Source organism: Penicillium rubens, assembly GCF_028828025.1.
Source record: "Penicillium rubens strain IBT 27055 chromosome Unknown utg000002l_segment0_segment0, whole genome shotgun sequence".
NCBI classification, from domain to species: domain Eukaryota; kingdom Fungi; phylum Ascomycota; class Eurotiomycetes; order Eurotiales; family Aspergillaceae; genus Penicillium; species Penicillium rubens.
In genome coordinates this window covers 3,627,383-3,654,440 of record NW_026890600.1, presented here as the reverse complement: position 1 = coordinate 3,654,440, position 27,058 = coordinate 3,627,383, and the positions used below count along the sequence as shown (strand labels likewise).

Sequence of the window (27,058 nt, the reverse complement as noted above, 5' to 3'; positions counted from 1 at the left end):
TTAATAGAAAAGGAGGGTGGAGAGCACATCTTACATGTTAAGAGTGGCCACTCATACAATGCCCTTAAGGGGAACTATACCCGGGATGGTGGGACGGTAGAACCACTCTATTGCATTCTAATATTTTGGCAGAGCTGAGCTCATGGTGAAAATGACAGATCTCAGCCAGAAGGAGAAAGGGGACTACTTGTTCTCTGATATTACTGGCTGTTGCTGCTCGACTGGTGTCGTTATTCGTCCAAATTGTGCAGTTATACTGGGTCCCCGTGATTTTTACTTGCAAGCCATAAGACTATAGATCATTACTAGTAAGTAATTAATTGACTATATCATATATCATCATAGCAATTCCTGTGAAACCCTCGACGCTTCTTCTCTCTTCCAAGATTGTTCCAGGGCTTTATAATCTGCTCGACGTTCGTCCAGCTCGTGGAGGAGTTCATTTCTTTTCTTTGCGGTTTGTCGGTCAGGCCAAGTTTTGTTGACTTGCATTTATCCCACAGGAGAAAAAAAAAAGCAAGGTATGATTGTGCGGTTTCCAAGTATTGCACATCGATTGCACCTTGATACTTGGTGATGTCGTTCTTGTAGTCATTCTAGCCCAAACAGTGTGGGAATTCGAGCGTACCGTCATATTTATATACTCTGAGCTAACAGGCCTCTGACAGCGAGTACAATTGTTCAAGTTTTGGACTCAACCAGACACCTGGTCGGACAAGTCGAGCCCCGACTATTTCGCAACGACGGACCGGGATAATTGCAAGCCTTGAAATCTATCCTTTAATCCATACAAACTAGTGCGCTTTCGGAACTGAAATACCGGGGGATATTGTCTTGGGATATCTGCAGCCATGCCTCTTCTCGGTCGTGATAAAGCTCGTCCCAGATCTCGCAGGTCGGATGATGAGTTCGTCGTATTCCTTCAAGGCGTGAGTTTGAATGGAGTATATCAAACTAACTCAATGACTAACTACCATTTTAGATCCCACCTCATTGCCGCTGGCAAGAGCTCAAGGATCTCGTTCGCCAAACTGCACTGCATATTCGTCAAGCAGTAGTGTACGATGATAGCCATGGATTCCCCACCGGACTCGGCCAAATCATCATCAAAAATGAAGACGAGGCCTGGCGAACGTACCGTATGTATTCTACCCCACAAATCCCCAATACTCCGCCCTAACACCGCCACAGATCGACTCTCGACCTGCGGATGGGACGGCCAGAGCCTGGTCGTCACACTCGCGCGGACCAGTACGCCCACCAAGCCCATTGCCGGACCTACCAGAAGTCCAGCAATGATGCCAGGCTACATGTCTGGCCACTCAACGCCTCCATTAGTCCACGGAAACATGGCAATGCCTCCGTCACCCGTCTCACCAGAGTGAGTTTACCACATTCCCGAGTATGAAGAACGAAACCAACTAATTCCCCCAAGGTCATCCCATCCCACCACCCCACCATATCCATACTCAGAGTACGGCGTCATGATGGTACCAGTACCAGTGCCACAAGGCTTCATGTCAATGATGCGAGATCCAGACGCACCACCGATGCAGTGTTTCCCCCCATCCCCAGTAATGAACGCAATGTACGAGCCGTGGAACATGATGCAAGGCTACCCGATGTCCCCTCCACACATGCACCACAGCGAGACTCCCCCACAGCCCTACCAGCACTACCACCACCGTGGATCTTCCGCCAAAGGCACGAACCCCAGTTCTCCGTCTTTCTATCCAGACCGAAGAGCTATCACCATCGAGAACTTGAACGCAGGTACTACATGCGCCGACCTGAAAACCCTTCTGCAGACAGCCGGCACTGTCCAGAAATGCAGCATAGTGACTACAGACTCGGCCGATGGCAAAGGCCGGCTGCGTGGCTGGATCACCATGCAAACAGCAGACGAAGCCCAGTGCGCTGTGACCATGCTCAATAATATGAGTTTTATGGGGTCGCGGATTAGGATCAAGGTCGATCGAAGCTCGCATCTCACGCGGGCTGCAAGTGTTGATGGAGTGCTGGGTGCTTGTGCTGGTTCAGACACCGCGGGATCGGTGCCGGGAAATGGGGATACGTGTCAGTCGTGGGCTGATGAGATGACTGCGGAGGCTAATACTGTTGATATCTCTAAGCCGCTGGTTATAGATGGGTCTGGGTTGAATAGGTCGCCTGGGGGTTTCTCGACGTCTGCGCCTACGTGATAGAGTGGCTATGTAATATTCGTGGGAATGAGGTGATATTCAATATACAACGTTCTGCTTGCTTTACTGTTTTATTGGCTTTTGTCAGTCGGTACTCTTGATCGTGGTCGATGTAAATTATTCTGTGCTTAGAAGTTAGGTTCTTTTGACTATACATCCTCTGGCAAAAGGTTATTCTTTCAGTAATGCCTACATATCCATAGACTTCATAGGCAGGTCCACCAGTGGCCGATCTCTCAGGTCCGTATTTGCTTCACTTGTTCCTAACGATGTACTTTTGTCTCAAGAATTTCCCATAGGTGTCTCCATTCACTCTTCCCTTCCCAAAGACCGCACTAGATACAAATCCGTATAGGCATTCCTATGCGGGCACAACCTTTTCCCAGACGAGAGATGCTCCAAGACTCCCTCGTCCTCACAATCCAAAATCCAAGTCCCTAATCGCTCCCTACCCCCCACAGCCGTCAACAAAGAACCAACCAAGACACCAATCATCCTCGGCCCAAAAGTCGGCTTAGCAGGGCATTCAAAAGGGGGACATCCAAAAGGCATAAAAGCATCTCCCTGCGCCGGCGTAAGAGCAGACCAGCGATTCGGGTTGAATCGCTCTGCATCAGAACCCCAGATATCAGACCTCGTATGACATCCCTCAATATCAGCGGACATTATTTCATGAGATGTCCCCGTACCCTGGTCCCATTGGTATGCTCGATGTATGTGTCTCGTAGGCACGTATAGTCGGAGGGATTCACGGACTATGTAATTCGCACTAGGCGAACTCTGACCACCACGTGTATCGACTAGGCTGGGATAATTGCTGGATTCGGGTATGGAGAGGCTAGACGGGGCCCCGGAGGCTGCGTCGAATTGCTTTTTGGTGGGCTTCTCGGCAAAAGCAATCATCGTCTCCCGCCATTCTGGTACTTCTTTCCCAGTGCCGAATCTGATTTCTAGGAAGGAACGTAACACGACACGCCACATCGTTTCGAAGGAAGGTAGGATGAGGTTCAGTGGGTTATCCTCTGAGCTATTGTGTGTCCCGAAGATATTGACGAGCGAGGTCTGAAGCAATATATCGTCTTCGAATCTGGGAATGTCGTTATCAGTGTCTTTCAGCTTGGAGGATATCCAGACTCGATTTATGGACTGTGCTAGGTCCAGTAGATTCTCATCACATGTCTGGTCCTGGGTCTTTTTGTTGAACATTAGCCAAAGAACAACTTTCAATGAAAGTATTTGTGCTAGACTGGCGACGTTGACCCGATTGCAGTCGGGCTTCTGTTTGTCTTTGGGAGAACTGCTGCAACAGCTACGATCCAACCCGGGAAAGCCGTGCTCGATCCAGCGGCTTGTGGTAACTCTGGCGAATTCGGAGACGCTGTGCCACTGCTCTGCCGATAGATTGATCAAGGGTTTGACTTTCTCGACGAACATGCTGGCATGGACATTATCTGTGCGAGTGAAGGCATTATCGATTCCGAAGGCGATTGGGAGATGTCTATTGGCTATTGCTTTCGATTGGTGTAGCGAGAGGGTATTCGGCTGCTGCTTTTCGATGTGTTTTAGCACCCCGGCAATGATTTTGCGGCATATGGCCGGGTCATTCGATGAGGAACGGGTGTGCTGCCTCTTGCGCCATATCACAATCACGAGGAGAGATATGGCGAGGATCATGGATGTTGATAGAGCGGACGACATTGATTTATTTCTCTGGGCAATGATGTGTTGTAGAGACGGTTGGTCCATTATACAGCGATACTTATAACCTTGGAATGTAGACGATAAAAGGAGACTTCGTCGTGCAGGTCCGATGTCTCGTTTGCTTTTGGCTCAATCATCCTTTTTTGTCTTTAGATTTGTAGGAAACAAGCTTGGAAGTAGCCCACAACCTGGTCCCAGGTTCCTTGCATGGGAAGATATGCACTATAAGACCATGGCAAACAATTTTGTTCTTGAGGAACAGGGAAAAGTAGGGTTTCTCTCTTCAACAAACGAACAAGGGAAGCTGCAGGTTCCGAAGGAGGTGAGGATTGGAATTCTGAAAGGGAGAATCATATCTCAACTGAAATGCATTCTCAAAAAAACTATCCAATATTGGTGTACAATCATCAATTCATTCAAACAAGCGTGTGGGGTTCGTCAATGTAAGTCTCATATCCCATCCAATCGCCGTACCCAATTATTGCGATCAATCATATCAAAAACGCCGTTATGAAACCCAGGTAGTATGACATTTATTTCTCTTTCGGTTGGAGCTACCGTGAGCTCAGGCTGTGTCTATTTTGCATGGCTAATCATCTCTGCATAAAGATCCTCTGGGATCTTACGGACGAGGAGAACCGTCAAAGCAATGATCTCTTTTGCATCCAGAGGAGGGAATGAGCGGAGAATTTTGTTTGGGCTATACTCAAGTTAGCTTTTGTTGAAGAAACCCAAAGACCAGGCAGGCAAGACTCACCTCGGACTCTCGAAAATTAGGTCCCTCATACGGATTAGCTGGGCGACAATGCATAGGATGTTCAGGTGTGGCCCGTATGCAAATAAGAAATCCCATAGATGCAACACCTCCGGTAATGGAGGCGTACAAGCGCAGAGAGTCAACACCGATGGGAATGCATACAGCTCGGCGTGCATCCCCTTGGAGAACAGATATGCTGCAAGCTTGGGCTCCACAACCTCAAGGCATCGGTCGACTAAACGAAGACCCTTGTGGACACCGTCCATAGCACCACGGATATAACCTGGACATTCGCGTGTGACAAAGTAATGGAAAAGAGCAAATGCCTCCACCTCGCTACGGGCAGCATATAGGAATGGCGCACACAAGACATTCATGCCTTGGACGTACATGGCCGAATCACTTGTAGTACTGTTGGTGACCTTTTCTAGCTCCCCACCGAAGGGGGACTCCTCTGAAATGCTGGGTGGTGCATTCACTAGAAGCTCCATCTCACGGCGCCGAGAAGACGGTCTCGAACGGGGTTTCGGCCTGGAATCATGGAGCTTCCATGCCACAGCGTTGAGGAGTCGGATCAAGCTTGCTTCTGTGACTCGACGTTTGAAGAGAGGGTCTGTAGCTAGTGTGCGGAAAGTGTCGTTGCGAATTTTGGCATAAGCGGGGGAACGGCCGCGGTGGATAAGAGCAAGGTAGTCATCGGTTGGCATAGGAGGAACGTTGAGGAGGACCAACCACAGGTAGATTCGGTATGGCGACTATCATTGTGAAGTGTTAGACATTGAGACGTTGCAAAACGGACTGAGTATCACTCACCATGCCATCTCCGTCAGCATCTACTCTGCTGGATAGGACGAGGTATTTGAGCTCTCGCAGTCCCTCGTGGGGATTTGAACTCTGTGGTCCATCGCGCAAGAGATTCTCCAAGAGCGATCGCTTTACTCCAATCCCGGACCCTGTTTTCCGCGCGGGTCGTCTCTGATTCGCAGGTGGTGTTGCTGCCGCTTCGCGAGAAGCTGCGTCGCTATTTGATCGAGCTCGACGATGTGCGCGCGCTCGGGTTGCAGCACCAGGAGTTGCTGCTGACTGGTCAGCTTCATGGGAGCCAGCTTGGCGAGAGGCCTGGGTCTGGGCAATGAGCGCGCTAGAGGTTGACAGCACTTGGTGGGATTGGATCTTTCGGAGGGTTCGCATGGTTCGCGGCGATGCGGGTGTGTCGGGGCCCGGGACGCCGAGAGCCCAGGAGGGCTGAGGTTTGGCCATTTTTCTGCAATCAAGTCTGCATTGGAAGGCCACGAGCAGACATCTTTGGGAAACGAGGTAAGATGAACGCAGTTGACGGGTGGAGTGTATCAGATCGCGGTGGCTGGAGCTTTTCTGCCGATGGAATGCGGAAGGTGTTAACTCCGATGTATACTTCCACTTCCACTTTTACTATTTACCTAGTTCACTGCTTTTGTTGAAAATTCCCATTTGGTAATTTAATAACTAATGGTACATTATCATCCATGACAAGCTCTGTATAGTCTGACCTTTGCTTCTACAGCCTTGGAATCTGTCAACTGTCAAAAACATTATAAGACGAAACCCCGTAACGCCGACTCAATTGAAACCCATATTCATGATAGCAGTTCATACATGTGCTGCCTCTCCTTCACGTTTCGAATTGTTTCCATTCTCCCCACCCATGACGCTGCGCACGAAGTCGTGATATTGGAAAACCTCGCCTCTCTTACCCATTCCGCCTGACTTCGCTCCCCGACCAATAAATGCTGGGCGCCCTGTAAACCCACTGAAGACTTCGTCGATCTGTCTTTCAGTCAATCGTTCCTCTCCATCTTCTGGGGAGGTATGTAATAGAGCATCACGTAATTCAGCGGCGTCGATTTGCCCGTTGTCGTCATCGTCAAACGCAGCAAGGGCGTTGAGAAGCTCTTGAGAAGGCGACATTGCTGCCATCAGCTCAGAAAGTGTATTCAAAAAGGTTGGAAAGTTCATAGTCTGGCCTGCTCCTGGTGGGAAGAAGCGCGACAGCGTCGAGGGGGATGAGTCTTGGCCTGTTCAAACACTTGCATTAGTTCCTCATGCCAGTTTCAAAAAGGAGACAGGTTGCTTCCTACCCAAAGTTGTCAGCACATCAGTCACATCATCTTTGTCCACAAGCCCATCGTTATCCCGATCGAGAACCTGGAAAGCTTCTCTGATCTCCCTCACTTGTTGTGCCGGTAGCTTTCCAGCCGCATCGCCTGCTGGGCCTGTAAAGCCACTCTTCTTTGTCCCAAGAATCGGGGATGAGCTGCCTGGCGATCGTGCTCCTTTCGTGGGGGAAGGAGAGAGCTCTCTTCCAAAGTTCGGCTGCGGAATGGGCCGCTCGCTCTTCGGAGAACGCGACTCGCCATCCTCCACTGTATATGATTGATTGAGCTTGCTGGGGGACACCATAGGTGTATATGCCCGACTAGGAGAGCTCCCCGGCGTCCCTCCTGTACGACTGGCTGAGGGCGGGGAGTTTGGAGTGGACGGGCGCCGGAACGGGGATGCCCTCGGCGACCCAAAGGATAACGGAGATGGTTTGAATGTGGGATTGTTGGCCTAAGTCATTGTTTATTAGACTCCAGTATATACATTATCTCTCAAAAACCCCACTTACCATGGTGGAAATCGCGTGTGAGCTGGATTATGAATTGTAAACAGCCTACCTAGGTATGACGAAGGCTTGCTTATCGATGTAAACAAGCCGCCGGCACAACAACATAATTTTGCCACCGTCTTCCACACCGCCCTATGTTATCTATATGAACCTACACCTTTTTAACCTCTGTTGTATAATGTACGATTTTGGTTTGAATATTTGTATTTCTGCCTTAATAGATAGGCACGTCAAGTCTGTGTACTCCTATGATACAGGTAACTCAGAATCCGGCTGACTAGGGTTGCATATGCGACTTGGAAATGTTCGTAGATCTATAACGAGTCATACTCGTCACATGAACCATCAATTGGCTTCCAAGGGGCCTAATTTAAAGGATAAGATGACTGAAGTTAAGTCATGTATTTCGGTACCTTTCTTTCTGTATACTTATAAAGCACATTCAAGTGTTTTGTGACACAAGGTTCCTTACGCTACTTTATATGGAGTAAGACATTCGAGGAGTGGCCAGTATTGTTTCATGTTGATGTTTTCATAGAAGTGCAACAAGTCGGTGTGGCAAATTTTCTTTGCAGTATGTTGCATAAATAGAAAGATCTCCAATGTATGCAAAGGAGGGAGATTGCATTCTGATAGATCATCCTCTCCTCATGTTCCTTCCAAGGTTCCAGGAATGCCCTTATATGGATCCCCCTTATCGGCCCTTATCGTCTCTCCACTGTGGAGAAATCGCCCTTTTTCTTAACCCCTCTTAACCCCTGAACAACTAATTCGAGACAATTAATTCAATTATTATTATCATTGGCCCTTGACCTTGCGCTTTCTCATCCCGGTATGCTACTCGATTTATAGCTTGGCTCGGAGCAATCCTCTATCCCCAACTCCATAAGATGGCAACAACACTACCGTATCGACCGTCGAACGACTCCCTCTCCGCCTCGAATAACCGCCAAACAAGTGGTCTCCCTCGGCTCTCGCCTGCGGCCTCCTTTATCGGACGCTCTCCGAGCAGTTCACATGGCTCTTTTCGAAGAACATCCACAGAGAATGCGACCTCAAGCTTCAGGCCACGCCGCTGCAAAGCGCAGTACCCGCTCGACTCCCCGGAACGCCATGTGGAATACATCCTGGTTGCGTCTTTCCATATTGATCGTGGCCCGATCATGGAGCACCAGTATCCCGCTGCAATCAGCGGAGACGAGAGCATGCTTGCAGAGCTGATGCTGCCGGATCAGACGCATGTGCGGAGTCAGGATTGGACTATGTTCTTCTTACATAAAGATACCAGTGGCGACGAAGAAACGGATTCAGCGGATGGAAAGAAGAAAAAGAAGCGGAAATCGCAATACCATGGAAACCAGGCGGGAGCCGACATTCAGGACGAGTACCTGGACGACATCTCCGATGACCCCGACAGCAGCGATGACGAGGGTGGTGAAGGGCCACCCTTGATGTACGTGCTGAACCTTGTCAACACGAAGCAGGATAACACTGTCCGAAGGTAAGTCGCTACTGTTTCGTCTGAATGTGTGAGTGCTAACAGCGAAAAGAGGCGCAGTAGTCAAGGCAATGGCAATCTGTACGCGACATTCATTCCTCCACATTTATAAAGTAAGCTACTATGACATTCCTAGCCCTATCGCGCAGGCAATTCTGACTATTATACAGCCTTTACTCCTCCTAGCGCTGGAGGACTACTTCAAATCTCCATTCCCCGAAACTCTGGCATCCCTCTATGATGCCGTTAACGCCATGGACCTTTCGTTAATGCCGAAAATGTCGATACTTGAGCGCCATATCTTGCAATCTAGCAACACAAAGGATATGTTCCTGGAGAAATTCGAGCAAATGATCCGCCAGCGGGAAGAAGAAGAACTCCAGGATGGGGAATGTCCGCCGTCACCGAAGAAAGCAAGCCGATACGCCCTACCACGGGATACACATGAGTACGAATCGAAAGTGGTCTACAATGACATCCCTATCCCGGTCAAAATTCCGACAGTGATTTGGCCGGAGACCGTTGGAGACTTCTCCCTTATCAAGCTCATTCAGACGTTTGCCGTGCCACATGCCACATCCCCCCAGGCTTTCCAAGCGCATCCCCATTTGACTACAAGTGGACCGTTTACGCATCCCATTATTGTTCTTGTCAATGCCATCCTCACTCAGAAGCGGGTGGTATTTCTAGGACACAACCGGCCATCGGGAGAAGTTGCAGAGGCGGTCCTGGCGGCCTGCGCTCTTGCATCCGGTGGCATTCTGCGTGGATTTACTCGACACGCATTCCCTTATACTGATCTGTCCAAGATCGATGACCTCCTCAAGGTACCTGGGTTTATTGCAGGAGTCACAAACCCTACATTTGCCAACCATCCTGAGTGGTGGGATGTTATGTGCGACCTCCCCACAGGTCGCATCAAGATCTCAAGTCACGTTGAACCTGCACCCGTAACAGAAGGGCTTCTATTCTTCCAGCAGCAGAATTCCCTCTTACCTAACAGTGCATCTAGCACGACCAATGACCCAACAGGCGACACATTATTCATAGAAGACATCCTCCGCAGTATCAGCCAACGCCACGGCGAAAATGCGGTTCGCGCAAAATGGCGAGCCTACATCACCAAATTTGTCCGCGTCGCTGCAGCCTTCGAAGAAGCAGTCTACGGTGCCTCAAACCTCTACATCATAGGCCCAGGCGAAGAACTCTCCCCAGATAGCCCAACAGGCCATCAAACCGATGCCTCAGACCCAACAACTCTCCGCGGACACGGGTACGTATGGGTAGACGAGGTAGCCAAACAGCGCGAGCTCTCAGCCTCCGTCTCCCGAATCGAAGGCTGGCGCAACACCCGCTCCTACTACTCCTACATCCAAGACATTGCAGCAATGTACTTCCCCGCGCGCCCAATCCAACGTCCAGACATTCATCACCACCACGACCGTCTCCGCTCCCTGAAACTCTCCCACTCCGAAGCCGCCGCGATATATCTCGCTCTCTCCCACTCCGTCAAAGACTACGCCGGCATCTGTCAGCTCCTAACCGTCGCACCGGAGAACCAGGCCGGTCTCTTCTATGTCAGCATGGGCCTCTTTCATCCGGACCAGGTCGTCCGTGAAGCGACAGCTGATCTTCTCGGACGTATCGCCGCACACCCGGCTGGCCGCCATTTCTGGTCGCATCTCGGCCGCTTCGCGAAGTTGGGGTACATTCGTGTCAAGCGGGAACAAGATGCCGCCACACAGAGTCCTATTTCTGGTGGCGGGTCGCCGGTTCCTACGAGTCCTGGGGCTAGCTTCGGGGGCGAGCCGCAGAGTCTTGTTGGTGTTGCTATGGGAGGTGGGATGAAGAGGAGGAGTTGATGATATATTGTGTTGGTCTTTTTTTATAACATTTTCTGTCAGTGAGCGTTTTGCCTTGTTATTTGATTTTGTTGCTATCTTTGCTATATATGACGAACTCTGGGCACTCAGACCATTTTCAGATGCGATTTATCTGTCTTGTTTTATTGCGTTCATCTACACGTGGTTGTGGATATGCTTGTGAATACTCATATGTATACTGTCCGGCGTCTGAGGAATACATTTGACCCGGTCATTTTGGCATTAGCGAATCTCGGAAATTTAACAAAGACAATATAAACAATCGAGTCAACCTGATTAGGTACGGAAGTAAATAAGGAAATAACGGAGTGAATAACTGCTACAAAGCAAAATATGGACAATATCACTAGGAATTACATACAATCAAACCAGAAAGCCAAAAATACGCTCGCTGACATCAACCATGGCCATACCCACCCGGGCAGACGGACCCAAAAAGATAAACAAGAAAAGAGAGTGTATGAACAAAAGCAGAACAGAAACATTCAGATCAAAACAGACCTATCAGCATGGGACCAAGAACCAAGGCCATGACAGTAGCAAATCCAAGATGAGGCAAGGGAACAGCAAGACCCGCGCCAGCCCTAACATCCACCGAGCCAAGAGTGATATTAGTCGCCGCAAAGCCATCACCACAATGCGCATTAACGATCTTGGCAGAGGGGAGATAAGTAGTATCAAGAGGCTGGCCATCCCGTCTGGCCCATCCGGAGTAGATATCCATAGTCTCCTTCAGACACTTATTACAAGTTGGCACACTCCCAACAGTGAGCGGTGTACCCAGCGGCACGAGGTAGACGCCGTAATCATCCGGGGCAGTTGAATTGGAGACGGCGTCGACGAAGCAGTATTTCTGCGTCGACGGGCTCATGAGACAAGTGGCGCGGTACATTGGTTCGTAAGCGACGAGATCCCGATACGTGCCCTTGACGACGGAGTTACCGTTTTCATAGTCGTCGCCGCAGTTGTCGGGGTCCAGTAGGTCCGCTGCGAGACCGGTCATGATGGATGCGCATTTGGAGACATCTGCAGAGCAGGATTTATCCAGGATGCGGGAAGTGGCAGGGGCAGAAGAGAGGGTGTGGAAGAAGGCGTTTGAGTTCTCGATTAGGAGGGAGATGGCGTTGCAGTTGGAGATTGTTGTGTTGGCGCGCCATTTCGCGAAGAAGTCGATGCAGGTGCTTGCGTTGGCGAAGTTGTAGGAGAGTGTGTCGAAGGGCTTGGGCATTCCTGTTGTGGTGGAATCTGTTGCTGTGACGATTGTTCGTCGGCGGACTGTGGTTGTTTCCTCTGTGGATGGTGATCGACGATCTGTGGTCTCTCCACTTGCGTGCCAGGCCGATCGTGGCACGGTCAGTGTTGTGGGTTCCACTGATTGGGCCCATGCGGGTAATTGACAGAGAATAGAAATTAGGATTAGGAGGTTGTAGATATGGTAAAGACGGGACATTTTGGGCGTCGTCGACTTGAGGTCGAGGCGAGGACATAAACAGTGAGGTATGAATTATCGGAGCAAGGACAGTCTTTGTATGTTTAACGAGTGACAGCTGGGGCGTAGTTGGGAAACAAAGAAGTGTGTTATTTCAGCATGGCGTGATGAGCTAGGGAATGAATGACGATAACTCATTAGAAGGAGTGACTGAGGGGAATGCCCTAGAAGATGAAGATGAAGATGAAGTTGAGAAGCGAAGTAAGCCCCATTAACCCTGGAAGTTGCAGAAAAGCCTAAAATGGGACCTTTTTTAGTTCCCAAGGCCGAGAACCTGCCAATTGCGCTAGAGAACTCCGAAGGAACACTAGCACGGACTAGACCGTTCGGTGGGACTTTGGGTTCAGGGGCTATAACAGCTATAACAGTTGGGAGATAGAGAATATAGAGCAGATCCATTAGTCCAACCAGTCAAATTACTCGGAAAAGACATACATGGATGTAGTACTCCGTATTTAGTACCTTTGTGTCTCCAGATGTCGTTTCCCTTGTGCTTTTGCTTTTTCCCCCGGTTCCCGACTGGACTATCATTCGGTGATTCTGAAACTGAGACATGAAGTAGTATGTAGTATAAAGTACAGCCTTGGAAGAATAGAAAGGTAAAATTTAAGAGAGGTCAACCTTGGAAGACCTGCCCAGGTGATAGGGTTTATAGGGACTTGGGTCGAGTTATTCAATATTGACAGATTATAACCTAATTGATCCCATTGTCCTATATCTACATCTATATGATAGTACAACATAATTATCAAGATATTCCCTACCTAGGTACATATGTAGGTAGAATACAATGAATTATTCTTTCTCGACGAATTCGGTTCTCGGAGCCAATTAGGTAAGAGGAATTTCGGCAAATCATCCCCCCGGACCCCCACACAGAGTCATAACATACTTGATAGACACTCTCTGTCAATTCAACTTAACTTGAACTGATCATGGATTCATTAGTACCGGAGACCCGTGTTCTGGCTGTTGCTAGCCACGTAAGTGGAACTGCCCACTCCTTTAGATCATAAACTAACACTCCACCAGGTAGTCTATGGGTATGTGTCGACTCTGATAACGCGGTTTATCATATCTAGAAGACGTCATTGGACTCAGTCGACTAATACCTCTTCTCCAGCCATGTTGGAAATACAATGGCCACCTTTGTCATGCAATCCCTGGGCTGTGAAGTCGCGGCCTTAAACACCGTCCACTTCAGTATGTTGCAACCCGGCCTGACCAATCCAACCCTGACTCACATGCAATTGCAGGTAACCACACAGGCTATCGCCAATTCAAGGGAACTCGTGCCACCGCCCAGGAAATTTCAGACCTCTACCAGGGCCTGTGCCAGAGTAACCTCACAGACTTCGACGTCATGCTATCGGGCTACGCCCCGAGTGCAGCAGCCGTGGAAACTGTAGGCACCATCGGCATAGATCTACAAGAGAAAGCAGAGAAGAAGCCCGGGTCGTTTTTCTGGGGTAGGTAACACTGGCTCTTCCCCCCACAAATACTGACGCTAATATAAATATAATGTCAGTCCTGGACCCAGTCATGGGCGACCAAGGCCGACTATATGTCAACGACGACGTAGTCCCCGCATACAAGAAAATCATCCCCTTTGCGGATCTGATTCTGCCTAACCAGTTCGAAGCCGAGTAAGCCACCCGGGATCAACTGCATGTCCCCAGAAATGACCACTAATATAAAATAATATAGAACCCTCTCCGGCATCAAAATAACCTCACTAGCCACCCTCGCCTCAGCAATAACAGCCATCCACAGGATCTACTCCGTGCCACACGTGATAATCACCTCAGTGCAACTCTTCAAGCTCTCCCAATCAGGCTCAACCCCGTCCCCACCAGAGAACTTCCTAACTGTAATTGGCTCGACCACCCGCTCCGACGGGTCACCGCGACTATTCCGCGTCGACGTACCAGCGCTGGACTGCTTCTTCAGCGGGACGGGCGATATGTTCGCCGCGCTGACCGTCGCGCGCTTAAGCGAAGCCGTCTCCGCAGTGGATGGTCTGCGCGCGACCAAGTCGTGGGTTTCCCCCGACGATGTTGCGGCTACGGATCTGCCGCTGGCTAGCTCGACTGTCAAGGTTCTGTCCAGTATGCATAGTGTTCTCGAGCGGACGCTTGAGAGTCGTGATGCGGAGTTGGCGGTTGCTGTGCCTGCGCGGGAGGGGGAGGCCTCGGCGGAGGAATTGGAGAAGAGGGATTATTTGCGTAGGACCAAGGCTGCTGAGGTTAGGCTTGTGAGGAATACGCGGATTTTGCGGGATCCGAAGATTCTGTTTGAGGTGCAGGATTGGAAGGAGGAGGATCTTCCTCAGGATCTGCGGTAGTCTTTGGTTGGGTTCATAGCTAGGGTTTCGTATCTTTTGCATGAGGCATGGTTGGGTGATAGAAGGATTTCGGAGGGCATTAGATGAAGCCGGATCGGTCCCCATTTCTATATCAAAAGCCGGTTCGGCCTGTACATAGATTTGATTATTGAATCAAGCATGAAATCTTTGTATCTTTTGTTCATTCAGTCAAGGTCTCGAATGCATGTACTCGTAACTAGGTTCTTTTAGAACCCAGAACCCATCTAATTTTCGTTTGTCATCCTTCCAAATTCGTACCGAGGTGTATGGCCTTTAAATGCCAGTGCTACCAAATCCACCGGCACCGCGGACACTCTCCTCCAGCTCCTCGACGACACTCACTTCAGGGGTGTAGATCTAAACCAGGTCAGACATACTCTCGCGGCATAAAATATAATGGAAGTTAGAGCTTACCCGCTCCAGAACCAGCTGGGCAACACGATCACCCGCCTTAACCGGGAAGTCGACGTCAGAGTGGTTGAACAGAAGCACCTTGACCTCGCCGCGGTAGTCAGCATCAATGACACCAGCACCGGTGTCAATGAAGTGCTTAGCAGCAAGACCGCTACGGGGAGCAATGCGGCCGTCTGTATTCCTCATTAGCATCCCTTTCACTCTTAACCCAGCCCAGCCTCAACAAGCTTCGGTAAATTCCTCGGGTTCAATTCCCGTCGCAGGTATGGTCACGTACAAGTTCCTTCAGGCACAGCAATAGCAATACCAGTGTCAACGGCACCCTTGCCCTTAGCGGGGATAACAGTCTCCTTCGCAGCGTAGATATCGTACCCAGCAGCAAAAGCCGAGCCGCGCGTCGGAGCCTGGGCTGACTCAACGAGCTTCTTAACAAGCAGCGGGGGCAGCGGCTGCTGGATCGATGTGACGGCGGCGGCAGTCATTGTGTCAGGTTTTGATCGTTTCGGCAGCGGGGAGGCAGGCAGGGAAGGCGGGTTGTGGGCGGGGAGGGATTTCTCTTGGGGTGGCGGGGTGGTCTCTTTGGTCATGGTAAACACAAAATGGTTGGAGGATCGAAGATCGAAGATCGAGGATCGAGTGGATAGAGTAGTAAAAAAATAACAAGGTCTCACAGTGAATTGGGTCAATTGACAAAACCCCTAGCTTCACAAAAATTGCGGTGAGCTCCACGCTCGACGCCTTCCTGCGCGTTTCACCGCTGGGACGCGCCGGGTGTTTGCTTTGTTTGTTTCCTCCCCGCTCTCTCTCGAGCGGTGACGCCGAGGAGCTGCTGGGGCCGAGGTCCCCCCGGTCACGCCGAGGAGGTGCTGGGGCATTTATGTGCTCCCCTGTACATATTATTTTTATAACCATCGGTCACTTTGCAAGATACATACGCTCTTTGCACAGCCTTTTCCTCAGTTCATATCCACACCATGGCGGGTGAAGTGCGCCAGCCTATAGATATTCCCTCGTTGGAGAAGTACATTGACCAGAATGTGCCGGAGGTTAAGACTCCACTTGATGTGAAGCAGGTGAGTCTGGCCCCGTCAATTAAAAAGTTGGCAATATCAAGCAGACCAACTAATATCCTGTCACTGTAGTTCGGCTTCGGTCAATCAAACCCTACCTATCTTCTTACTGCCGCTGATGGCAAGAAAGTCGTTCTGCGCAAGAAGCCCCCTGGCAAGCTGCTCTCGAAGACGGCTCATAAAGTGGAGCGCGAGTATAAGATTATCCGGGCATTGTGGGATACCGACGTACCTGTCCCCAAGGCGTACTGCCTATGCGAAGATGACAGCGTGATCGGAACCGCATTCTACATCATGGAGTTCCTGGACGGGCGGCATTTCACCGACCCAGCGATGCCAGGAGTGAGCGGGGAGGAGAGGAAAGCACTGTACGTCACCGAATGAGGCTCCAACGCAGACACCAAGCACCCCCAGCCAGTGCCTCCTACTGACAAGCACACAGCTGGAAGAATGCAGTACAAACGCTCGCGAAGTTCCACAGCGTCGACCGCGAAAGCGTCGGACTCGAAACCTTCGGCAAACCGACAGGCTTCTTCGACCGCCAAATCGCGACCTTCAAGACAATCTCCAAAGCACAAGCGGCCGTCGTCGACGCCGACACCAAAGAACCCGTCGGAGAACTCCCGCACTTCGACGACATGGTGAACTTCTTCTCGCAAAAGAGCACGCAACCACTGGACCGGGGCACCCTCGTTCACGGCGACTACAAAATCGACAACATGATCTTCCACAAGACGGAGCCCCGCGTGATTGGAATCCTCGATTGGGAAATGGCGACCGTAGGACACCCCCTATCGGACTTCTGCAACCTCACCAGTCCGTACATAATGGACGGTGGGGACAGCCAGCTGTCGCAGTTCGCGCCGGGGGTTGTTCCAGGGCTGCCGCGGCGCGAGGAATGCATTGGCTGGTACGCCGAGACATCTGAATACGAAACGAGCTCCGACGTGGCGTGGGGCGATGCGTTCTTTGCGTTCCGGGGCTCCGTGATTATGCAGGGCATTGCGGCCCGGTTCGCTGGGAGACAAGCTAGTAGTGCGAGGGCCAGTGAGTATGCCAAGCGGGCGAAACCGTTTGCTGAGGAGGCTTGGGGGAGGGTTCGGGCTGTTAAGAGGGCTTCTGAGGGGAAGCTGTAGTCTATTACACTATGTACGGAGTAGAAAGTCGAGCATTGTTTACTTGGCTTCTGGGACTGTTGATAGTGGGCTTTTGGGGGGGTTTCAGGTTTGACCTTGTATATACTCAGAATCGAGGCCTGGACTTCACTTCATTCTAGCGCCGTCTAGATGTAGATAGGTGCATGTACAATGTAGCTTGACATGGCCCGATCTAAATCTAAATCGGACTCTTCAGGTTAGTATGTAAGGCTGGTCCAGAACCAACTCTCCACTTTGAAACAAAACCCCACTCGAGGATTATAGACATGGAGGTCACAAGCCTAGAACAGCTAGATTCAAGTACTTTTGGCGCCTGACGTACGGTGTAAGCACTTATCCCGATGGGGATAAACATTTGAGACTGTATCGTATAATATCCTGCGAGCATATCACGTTTATGTACGCCATTTCACCCGATCACTACCGAGGGAAGTAGGGATATATAAACCCTCCAAGGTTGGAAGATGGAATAGGTTAAAAAAAGAAAAAGAAAAAGAAAAGAATGCAAAGTACGCTGAATATACATTATATATAGAGAGAGAATAGATACGTACGGAGTACAAGATATAAGATATGCTAGATTTAAGAGTGGTATAAGAGAATATTGAAACATTGAAAAGAACAAGGCGCGGATAGGTGGGAAGGTGGAATACCGCATTGTGTAATGTCCGTTGAGCCGTCTGCAGACAAGTGCAGTATGTAGTCGGGCAGTTATGATTGGACGCAAAAGAGGGGAAGAAGGGTGAGGCTTTTTCTGCCCTGCGGCTCTACGCGTAAGTGAGGCTGAGGGGGGTGAAGAATCCACTTGTTTTTTTGGCCTTCTAATATATATATTTCGGGTTTTTGGATATCATTAAATGTTGAGATAGATGGTTTCAAATTAACTAAATTGTCGGATTATCCACTATTCACTAGTGTGAGGGGAGGGGATGCGGCTGGTGGAATAATAAGGGGTTTCGGATTGTGGCCGACTGGGTTGGACAGCACATCTATGCAGGGTAGTATAGCGTAGTATTATGGTTATTATAGTAGGGGGTATTATGATACAATGTACGAAGTATCGTGTAGTTCTAATCGAACTATATAGTCATTGACGTCTTTTTAACGAGGCTCTGAAACGTGGGCCGGACGATCTTCTTACCGCAGACAGCGCGTTAACAACCAAACCGGGAAAGCCTGAAGATCCCTTCGGGTTGACGGAGGCTGACGAGGCTTGAATATGCCAGCGCAGACTTGAGTCTGACGTTGCAAAGGCAAAATAAAAAGGACCAAAAGGCGGGACGTAAAAAAGGAAATGGAAGAAAAGCGAACAGACCGTGTGGGCCCTCCTTCGTGCAGTTTCCCTAGCCGGGTATAACAGACTGGGGGAGTGGAGATGGAAGAGAGGGGAACTTCTCTGAGAGACTTGCCCCGGTTGTTGTCTCCGAGTTTAATGGTGGAGCCTGAAGAGCAGAGAGTAGCGGTGGAGACTTTTTCTTTCCTTTTTTTCTTCTTTTTTCTTTTTTTTTTTTTTCCCTTCCCTGGTCTTTTTTTTTCTTGGCTTATGTACGACCAGGTTCAAATGCTCCGAGTCGAGTAAGGTAAAGTCAGGGGATGGTCAGCAGAGAAGGATGAAGTTCAAAAAGTGATGGTATAGCATTGTAGGTATACACGAGATGAAAAAGACAAACAATATAACTAAAATAACCCAAAAAAGTCAAAAAATCTTGGAATACAAATTAAATTACAGAAATCGGGAAATATAGAACCCGAATAATAATAGCAACCCGTTATAAACCAGTCACGGTAAAGTATTCCTGGTAATCTATTATGTGGAGCCCGAGATTGAGAGCCCTGGAGAGCCGCATGTCCTTCGTCTCTTTCCCCCTCGAATATTCCTTGAAACGTTGATTCTCCTTTTCTCTATTCCTCTCTTCTTTTCTTCTCCTTCGATGTCTTGCATCTGATACTGGCATTATACTGGTAGATATTGCTGGGCCAAACTTGCACGTGTAGAACGTGGTATTATCTCACCATTTAGACTCTTCTTTTTTTTTTTTTACCCCCGGACTTCTTTCTCCCTTAGGCTTTTCCTCTTTTCTTCCCCAAGATTTACTGTACAGTTTCCTACCTGCACGCTTCCTTCCGGGTGATATCATTCATCTGCAGATGGCGCAGTGACAATCGGAGCTTTTGAGCCTCATCCCGGGACCCATTCACTACCCGTCCACCTTTCCGCTTGGGTAAGTCACTTTCTGCAGACCTCGAAACTGAGGTAGTCTAGAGCTTGGGGGCTCTTTTTCTTTTTCCCTATTTTACATTTCTGGTTTTATTGCTTTATTGCTTATTCCTTTGTCGCTTTTCTTACTTTCTTGTTTTGTTGTTTTTCTACCTGGGTTCGTGGCTTCAACCCTCAGTCCTGTTTGGTTTTGGTTTTATTCTCTCCGGGTCATCCTGACCTGACAACCCCTCATCTCCCCATCTCGACACTTTGCAGGACGGGCACTCGCATTGTGTCAGAACCACTTGCTTGTCTGTTTTTCTATTCTATCCACTTAGATCGTGCCTTCATTCATCTGGTCATCGAAGCCATAATTACAATAACCCCTCTCTAACCATATCTTACAGGCTACTTATCATCGTTTCTGATGTGTGATTGTCAATCTAATCTGCCAGACCAACAACAAGTATAAGGCGAGGTGCCCGATGCACCTGCTACTTTCTTCATGATATCGGCCATGTATGATTCGGATGATGCTTTTAATCGATCGCCTCCTCTGGAGGTGATGAAACCCAATTATGGAGAAAACGAAACACCACCACCATTTGCTCGCTCAAGCGAAAAAGATGCCGATGCAGTGGGTTCCCGTAAGCCCAACCAGCTGAAACCTCAGAACTCAACCCGTGAGGGCGACCGAGTGCTGATGGAGTTTCTAGCTCCGTACCACCCTGAGATTGCCGCATCGGCAAGGACTTCGCCATTGGAACCATTTCCTGGGAATCTAAAAAAACATATGCAACCGCCTGACTTTGATCCAAGAGATCCAAAGAGGTCGAATGCATTCAAGGATGATCCTGCACCAAAGGCATCGTCACCGGAACTCAAGGCACCCTCAGGCTCGGCCTCATGTACTGAGGCTGAGAAGAAAACCCCACAGATGAAACCGGCCCCAGTCCCATTACAGCCTAAGCCAGATATTGAGATCAAAGAAGAGTTCCCTCCAAGAGAGCGACTCCCCTCATTAAGTGACTCGACACGACGACTCTCACAAGTGTTGCCCCAGCTCAAAACCTCACCGGAAAAAGAACCCCCAATTCTCCCATTAATTCAACCCCCTGGACCAAGTGTCGCAAAATCCCCCAACAGCAGCAATAAACAAACGCTGCCGTCTATCCATAAAGCTCTCAGCGCATTGTCAGACTTCGGTGCACCACCAGCCAGCACAATGTCATCACCCTTCCCCTTCTCCTCGTGTCCTGGATCAACTACATCAGGAAATGATTCCCCATTCGACCGCGCTTTCCCGGGAAAATTTTCTATCCCTCCAAGTCCTTTTTCTCACTTTTCGCCGGTGAGCATGAAGGAATCATCTACCAACCCTTCTCCAGCCTCGCACTCGTCCTTCTGGCGTGGACCACCCCAGTCTGAGACGATGCCTGTCCAGACCCCATACGTGGCTTCCCCTATGGCCGCCAAAAGCCCAGCAAACAGTTATCCTACGCCCACGGAACAGGTTGGCGCTGGTTTAGGTGATCGGCATTCGCTCGCTGCGTCCACTCCCCAGGCCAATGGGGGCCCCGTGGGCAGTTACAAGTGTACACATCCTGGATGTACTGCCGCCCCCTTCCAGACTCAGTATCTCCTCAAGTAAGACCAAAGACGACTCAAGTGAAAAAAACCCTCCTAACGAAACAGCAGCTCTCACGCAAACGTGCACTCCCAAGACCGCCCACATTTCTGTCCGGTAGAGGGCTGTCCACGCGCACTAGGCGGGAAAGGTTTCAAGCGCAAGAACGAAATGATGCGCCATGGCCTCGTGCACAACTCCCCAGGCTACGTCTGTCCCTTCTGTCCAGACCAGCAACACAAATACCCGCGACCCGACAATCTTCAACGGTTCGTGCTACGTCTGAGCCTCACTTAATTTGACATCAGCTGAACTCACACTCACAGGCATGTCCGTGTACATCACGTCGACAAAAACAAAGACGATCCCATTCTCCGACAGGTCCTCGCGCAAAGGCCGCTTGGCAGCGCCCGCGGGAGAAAACGAAGGATGAACAATACATGATCCTTTAGCCTCTCGCTTTGTTTTCGATTCTATTACAGCTTACATCTTGCATCTCCAACCCGTTTATTTCTTGCCCATGTTCTTTCTATCCCACCCGTTCCGACCGGCGTGTACCCTCTTCAACCCCCACTCTATCCCCCATTCAACCCTGTGTCCCCCGGGTGTTCCAGATTAGCGCCTCAGTACAACATGCTAATCCCTCTTCGAGGCAACTTCGCAACTTTACGCGTGACGAATTTCTCAGCCGTGATACCTTCCTGTTTTTTATTTTGTTACCTTTGGGTACTATTGTTTTGGTGCTTCTGCAATGATACCATCTGTGCATTGTTAGAAATTCATGATGTTACATGAGCCATTCGTTTAATTGGAGCGTTGTGAGTCTTTAATTTTCTACTATTTCATCGTATTTTTTCACCTTGTCTGATCAATTCGATTGGGGTATAAAACCTCTTCTATTGGAATTCCTCCACTTTGGAAAATACCGAAAATACATTCAGATGGAAATCTTTCCCCCCTGATGCACCATAACTGGGAGTTGGTCTCGCCAGCTTCACTTTAAATGCGCGTATGGTCCAATCCGATTTGATACTTCCTCCTTTCCCAGTATTCAACCTTTCGGCCCTTCCATCAACCTGGTGGGAATTCGAATTATCTCCGGATTTCAGACTATAACTGGTTTCCTCATTCCACGCACTTTTCCATCAGTTCCATGGCCTCACCATGTCTATTAGAGTTTCCCAGCCGCCAAGTTGTTTTTTCCTGTCTGCCGTGATAATCCACGCCTAGGGCCTTTCTTCCGTCTACCACTTGCGCCACAATCGAATCAGCCTTCTACCGCTGTACTAGGTACATATTCACTACATCTACATCAGATTAGGGTTTGGTGGCTTGCTAGCCGCGAGAGCACGCGGAATATCCGCATAGGAAGAATAACTTGCATCGATTCTAGTTCTACAAGTAGGAAGGTGAAAGTTAGCGACTGCAATAATTTGTAAAAGAAGCATCCAATAATTGAGTCTGAAATACGCCCACACTGCCTTCAGATTCCCGGAAAGGAAGGGATAATCATCGAAACAAGTATGGGAGCCCAATTATCCCTACTATATTGAGTGCACACGCAGAGAAGCCTGAGCATGTTGGTCCTAGGATCCTCGCTATGGGGAATCATAACTAAGTCTGCGATGCCTAGCAGCACTGCTCAAACGAGCCCAATTATGCGCCAATGGCTCATCAACCATTTGTATTGCTGGTATAGAAGTTCCATGCCTGATTCTGTGGGGCTACCACGACGTTCCGGCCCGATATCTTCTTCTCATGGAAATGCGTATCCACAGCCATTTTAATCGGAACATTTCTGTGTCACCTATAATAATTTCAATACGGACGTATAATGGACGGTGTTATGACATGTGGTTTACTTAAGACATTGTGTGATGCAGTGCGGTTCGTCAGCTCCGGACAGGGGTAGTATGTTTTCAACAAGAGAGCGCTTAACGGGCAGGATTAAGAGGTTTGAAATTCTCCTACCATTCGCCCGCTCGTTTCCGGGTTTGCCCCTTTCCTTGGCTCTATCTCGCTGTTTTCTCTTGGTATTTGCTCCATTCGCGTGTCTAATCCAAGGTCACATATAGTTCGCCACTATGAGGCTATGGCTATTCAGGAGCAAGACGAAACCCGGTGTGCCAGAGCACGTTCTGTAAGATTTCAAGATATAAAATGATATACCGAGCTAATAATGCCGAGATACTCCACAGAAGGTGCAATTGGAATGAAGGTGCTATCTGATCCTTCGAACGCTGACCTGGAGTGAGTTTATCTTCTACTTCAAGAGGGAGCCCCAAACTAGAGGAACCAAGGCTCAAATAAGACACTCAAACTAACCACCACTGAACTAGCGTTGTTTTCGTCCATGGATTGACCGGCAACCGCGAGAGAACATGGGCTCACGAAAACGGAACCTTATGGCCCCGAGATCTTCTTCCGAAAGACTTGCCCAAGGCACGGGTCATGACATTCGGCTACGATGTCGACATATTTAGTTTTACCTCAATAACCTTCTCGGACCGACTCTATGACTATAGCCAATCCCTAGCCTATGCAATAGTCAGCCAACGAATCGGCTGCTCAAACAGACCGATCTTATTCGTCGCACACAGTCTAGGCGGCTTGGTATGCCAACAAACCCTGATCCTCAGCACCTCCATAGACGGTCTATGGGAGATATCATCAAGTTCCATCGGGTTAATCTTCATGGGCACGCCACAATACGGGTCTTCGCTTGCCTCCTATCGAGAGAAACTCGCGAGAGGCATGAAGATAGTCCATACCGCGAACAGGGATATGGTCGGGGCTCTTCATCCGGATTCAAACAATGCGCAGCGAGTTGGGAACGAGTTCCAGTCTATGCTGCGTCGCGGTGACCTCGCCCTTAACATCTTCTGTTTCTACGAAGCGAAGAATATGAATGGTACAGTGGGCAAGATCGTTGAAGAGAACTCGGCTGTTCTGCGAGGCTATGAGAATTGTAGTATCGATGCTGATCATTGCAACATGACGAAGTTCAGTGGTCATGCAGATGGTGGTTATGGGCTTGTTCGGTCGATCATTACGGGGTGGTTGCATGAGTCTCGGGATTGTGATGCTGCGAACAAGACTGCCATGTCCGCTTCTCTCTCTGGGAATCCCGCTTGGTTGGGGTCTTGGACTCCGGGGAGTTTTTGCTTCAATGGAACTGCAAACTCGCAAGGTTTTGCTTACACGTATGGCGAGAACTTTGCCTTCGACTGACGGGGTATCTGCACGAAATATGAACGTTCCTTGCATTCCTTGGTTGTGATAGTGTTGTGTAAGCATTGTCTCTCAAACCTCGGAAGTCAATAGCCATTGGCAGGGTTTATAATACAATGCCTTTGTTCTTGATTGAACGACGTCCATGCACGTTTCAAAATAGAGTTGGGAATTAAGCTTCTAAGACCAACCTAACCCTGGAGCACGTGCAAACTTGAAACCTTGAAGTCTCAGAACCTTGGTTCCCAAAACCTTGGAAGTTTCAGATATCTGATGAGTCAGTGATATTTCTTCCAAGGTTCCCAAGGTTTCTTTATACTAGAGCAACAACACACCCCTGGAATACTACCTATATCATTCATTTCCCTAATTGAATAGTGTACCCGCTTGTAGCAGCTCCTGGTTCCCCAGGAAGCTTGCGGCTGATCAAGGTATTGTTTGGGGTATGTTGGCTGACCCTTCGTGTAGCCATTACTGGGTTGACACTCGCCCGGGGCGTCGGTGTAATACGCCGAGCTCGGGTTGGTTCCATGGCCCCGGAACGATACTGACAACTCGCTGTATTATGTCCACATCCCCGGGGCGTAGTAGACTGTGATTGGGTTCCCTGCGGGGGTCCTGGTGTGGTGGAATTGGGCCGCCTTACTCAAGTTGCATGGCTGGTGTCGCTACCGATCTGAGGAAGATGTTTCAGGACCGGTACTTTATTAAGCAGGATACTATCATATCAGACGGTAGTCGATGAACATGAACGCGGAGGCGGGTTTGATGGGGCTTCCAATCTGCAAAGCGTATCTCGTCACATACTTTTGGCCTTGACATAGTAAGGCGATGATTTGGATCATTGCTCTGGATCCACCAACTTACAGACGTGACGAACCTTGTTACCTGGTTATTCCAGATAGAAAAGGAAATCGGGCAATCCCTGTATTTATTTATATTTTTGACTCTGTACTTGCTCTTCGCTGCTGCACATAGCCTCAACTGAGTAGCAGTGGACTCGTATACGGATGGTCGGTTAGGCAATGTACAATACTGTTTTTCTATAGAAGGCTATGTACATCTTGCACTATTATTAAAATCTATCTAAATCTGGGGGAAATTCGCGTTTCATCTGGTCTATTTCCGTGTAAACGTCTTTGGTACATAGGAAGATCCCATCCCGGGTAGCTGATCACAGTCCTTTTTGCAATAGTCCTTATTGTCAGAATGACCTTAGTCTGGCCTAGGTTTTCTCTATAGGGTTAAAATTAGAACCAAGCATTTTTAGTCACTTCTTACGGCAGTAGACTATTCCCCAGCGCTTGAGTTTGATTCCAGATTTGCATCTCGATATCACTAAAGACCTAACATTTCTCAAAACTATTTGTTTCTGTAAAGTCTCATGTGCTTAGGTTTTGATAGAAGCGAAACGTAATCGCTAAACAACAGAATCGCACACTCCCTAAATTAGCAATACCTTTTTCCGCTTTGCCTACCAATGTTGTACATAAAAGAACCAATCAAATCCACGAAGCACAAACAAGCAGCTAACGACGCCCGAGACAAAGGTAAACAAAAGTAAATATGAACCGAAACACCATCATAGTCATCATAGTAATCTCACCGACTACTAAGCCCAGCCTCTCCCTTCCGGTGGATCCTCCTTACATGGTCTTTCATATTGTCGACACGACTGAAGACCTTTGCGCAGCCCTCCCACTCACAAAGAACACCAGGGTTATGCTTCGCCTCATGACGAGCACGGTCCTTCTTGCTACTAAAGCCATTTCTCGCAGACTGGGGACATCCCTCATAGCGACAGAAGAGGTACTTGCGGTGTCTGTTGAAGTGCTTCCTCAGATCACATCCTCGATTAAAGAGAGCCTGTGAGGAACACCCTGGGTAAGCGCAACGCCAGGTACCGTCACCCGTTGGGATCCCGTAATTGCTTAGGTCGCCTGAGTTGGAGCCAGATCCCGAGCCTGAGGCCGAGCCTTGTGCGGCCGGTGGAGAATCTGGATCAGAGAGGGAGTGTGGTGGTGATGAGGAGATTGAGGTGGTCGTAGCGGTGGATTGGTAGAGATGGGTTGTTGGCGCTGGGACTGATCGGGGAACTGAGATTGATCGGGGGACTGAAAAGAAGGCTTCTGTGATTGGATCGGAGGAATGGGGTGGGCAAGAAAGCCACTGCTCGTTTGCAGTGTCGAGTTGGTTGTTGAATGCTGGGTAGGTCTCTGGTTGCACCTCCGCCGATGGGGGAAAGCGCATAGAGCCTATATTTGGGAAGGGCTGCGACTGGTAAAAGTCTATGGCTGGTTCGCTCTCAAGGGACCATTGGTCAATCTGTTGGGGAGTATAGCCCGACGTGCCAGGGCCATTCATAGCGAGTTGTAGATATTCCCGGGGATAGTAACCTTGAAAGGACGGCGTTGTGTCGAGTCCGATGGAGGTCTCAGAGGTGGGTATATGAGGAGAGATTGGGAGAATGTCTGCGTTAGATGCAGTGGACCACGTGTGTTGAGAGCCAATTGTATCAGTGTCTATTGATTCCCTGCTCCCGGTGGAATACTGCCCCGGGGCTAGGAAGGACCGACGGTTTAGTTGTGCGTTCATCGAGTTTATGTTCATCTGCTGAAGGGCGGACATGTGAGAGTTGGATGGAATACCGGTAGGGATATCGTACAGGCCTCCAATATATTGGGGCTCTGAGGACTCCGAGTAACCAGCACTATCAGACATAGTGCTGTACACACTCTTAGGCTTCTGGCGACTAGGGTACATGACGACGTTGGCGATGCTGGGATGTAGATGGTATTGTGGAAAGGTAGTTCTGAGG

At 49.3% G+C, this 27,058-nt stretch overlaps 12 protein-coding genes across 12 annotated transcripts; 7 read left to right on the top strand and 5 right to left on the bottom strand.

The window, feature by feature from the left end:
• Positions 1 to 851: 851 nt before the first annotated feature.
• Positions 852 to 2,201, top strand: N7525_003855 (RNA-binding protein; the record flags this gene model as incomplete). The annotated part of the gene is made up of 4 exons (XM_002566388.1): positions 852 to 929; positions 983 to 1,139; positions 1,192 to 1,381; positions 1,436 to 2,201. The coding sequence occupies 4 exons, from the start codon at positions 852 to 854 to the stop codon at positions 2,199 to 2,201; spliced, it is 1,191 nt and encodes a 396-aa protein (XP_002566434.1).
• A 309-nt stretch (positions 2,202 to 2,510) lies between these two features.
• Positions 2,511 to 3,899, bottom strand: N7525_003854 (uncharacterized protein; the record flags this gene model as incomplete). The annotated part of the gene is made up of 1 exon (XM_002566389.2): positions 2,511 to 3,899. The coding sequence occupies one exon, from the start codon at positions 3,897 to 3,899 to the stop codon at positions 2,511 to 2,513; it is 1,389 nt and encodes a 462-aa protein (XP_002566435.2).
• Positions 3,900 to 4,478: 579 nt separating this feature from the next.
• Positions 4,479 to 5,919, bottom strand: N7525_003853 (TBC domain-containing protein; the record flags this gene model as incomplete). Its single annotated transcript, XM_061212844.1, has 3 exons — positions 4,479 to 4,602; positions 4,660 to 5,414; positions 5,473 to 5,919. The coding sequence occupies 3 exons, from the start codon at positions 5,917 to 5,919 to the stop codon at positions 4,479 to 4,481; spliced, it is 1,326 nt and encodes a 441-aa protein (XP_061069865.1).
• A 369-nt stretch (positions 5,920 to 6,288) lies between these two features.
• Positions 6,289 to 7,309, bottom strand: N7525_003852 (uncharacterized protein; the record flags this gene model as incomplete). Its single annotated transcript, XM_002566391.1, has 3 exons — positions 6,289 to 6,713; positions 6,777 to 7,248; positions 7,307 to 7,309. 3 exons carry the CDS (start codon positions 7,307 to 7,309, stop codon positions 6,289 to 6,291), a joined length of 900 nt encoding a protein of 299 aa, XP_002566437.1.
• An 887-nt stretch (positions 7,310 to 8,196) lies between these two features.
• Positions 8,197 to 10,666, top strand: N7525_003851 (AFI1/MesA family protein; the record flags this gene model as incomplete). The annotated part of the gene is made up of 3 exons (XM_002566392.2): positions 8,197 to 8,807; positions 8,857 to 8,917; positions 8,975 to 10,666. The coding sequence occupies 3 exons, from the start codon at positions 8,197 to 8,199 to the stop codon at positions 10,664 to 10,666; spliced, it is 2,364 nt and encodes a 787-aa protein (XP_002566438.1).
• A 511-nt stretch (positions 10,667 to 11,177) lies between these two features.
• Positions 11,178 to 12,137, bottom strand: N7525_003850 (uncharacterized protein; the record flags this gene model as incomplete). The annotated part of the gene is made up of 1 exon (XM_002566393.2): positions 11,178 to 12,137. One exon carries the CDS (start codon positions 12,135 to 12,137, stop codon positions 11,178 to 11,180), a length of 960 nt encoding a protein of 319 aa, XP_002566439.2.
• Positions 12,138 to 12,295: 158 nt separating this feature from the next.
• On the top strand, positions 12,296 to 12,555 carry N7525_003849 (uncharacterized protein; the record flags this gene model as incomplete). The annotated part of the gene is made up of 2 exons (XM_061212843.1): positions 12,296 to 12,377; positions 12,434 to 12,555. 2 exons carry the CDS (start codon positions 12,296 to 12,298, stop codon positions 12,553 to 12,555), a joined length of 204 nt encoding a protein of 67 aa, XP_061069864.1.
• Positions 12,556 to 13,111: 556 nt separating this feature from the next.
• On the top strand, positions 13,112 to 14,520 carry N7525_003848 (pyridoxal kinase; the record flags this gene model as incomplete). The annotated part of the gene is made up of 6 exons (XM_002566394.1): positions 13,112 to 13,159; positions 13,209 to 13,219; positions 13,300 to 13,379; positions 13,433 to 13,645; positions 13,705 to 13,822; positions 13,884 to 14,520. The coding sequence occupies 6 exons, from the start codon at positions 13,112 to 13,114 to the stop codon at positions 14,518 to 14,520; spliced, it is 1,107 nt and encodes a 368-aa protein (XP_002566440.1).
• A 1,409-nt stretch (positions 14,521 to 15,929) lies between these two features.
• N7525_003847 (phosphotransferase family protein) lies at positions 15,930 to 17,161 on the top strand (the record flags this gene model as incomplete). The annotated part of the gene is made up of 3 exons (XM_002566396.2): positions 15,930 to 16,028; positions 16,098 to 16,393; positions 16,468 to 17,161. 3 exons carry the CDS (start codon positions 15,930 to 15,932, stop codon positions 17,159 to 17,161), a joined length of 1,089 nt encoding a protein of 362 aa, XP_002566442.2.
• Positions 17,162 to 19,899: 2,738 nt separating this feature from the next.
• On the top strand, positions 19,900 to 21,453 carry N7525_003846 (uncharacterized protein; the record flags this gene model as incomplete). Its single annotated transcript, XM_002566397.1, has 3 exons — positions 19,900 to 21,029; positions 21,081 to 21,278; positions 21,336 to 21,453. The coding sequence occupies 3 exons, from the start codon at positions 19,900 to 19,902 to the stop codon at positions 21,451 to 21,453; spliced, it is 1,446 nt and encodes a 481-aa protein (XP_002566443.1).
• A 1,735-nt stretch (positions 21,454 to 23,188) lies between these two features.
• N7525_003845 (esterase/lipase family protein) lies at positions 23,189 to 24,240 on the top strand (the record flags this gene model as incomplete). Its single annotated transcript, XM_002566398.1, has 2 exons — positions 23,189 to 23,259; positions 23,349 to 24,240. 2 exons carry the CDS (start codon positions 23,189 to 23,191, stop codon positions 24,238 to 24,240), a joined length of 963 nt encoding a protein of 320 aa, XP_002566444.1.
• A 1,602-nt stretch (positions 24,241 to 25,842) lies between these two features.
• On the bottom strand, positions 25,843 to 27,003 carry N7525_003844 (putative C2H2 transcription factor; the record flags this gene model as incomplete). The annotated part of the gene is made up of 1 exon (XM_002566399.2): positions 25,843 to 27,003. One exon carries the CDS (start codon positions 27,001 to 27,003, stop codon positions 25,843 to 25,845), a length of 1,161 nt encoding a protein of 386 aa, XP_002566445.2.
• Between the last annotated feature and the right edge of the window lie 55 nt (positions 27,004 to 27,058).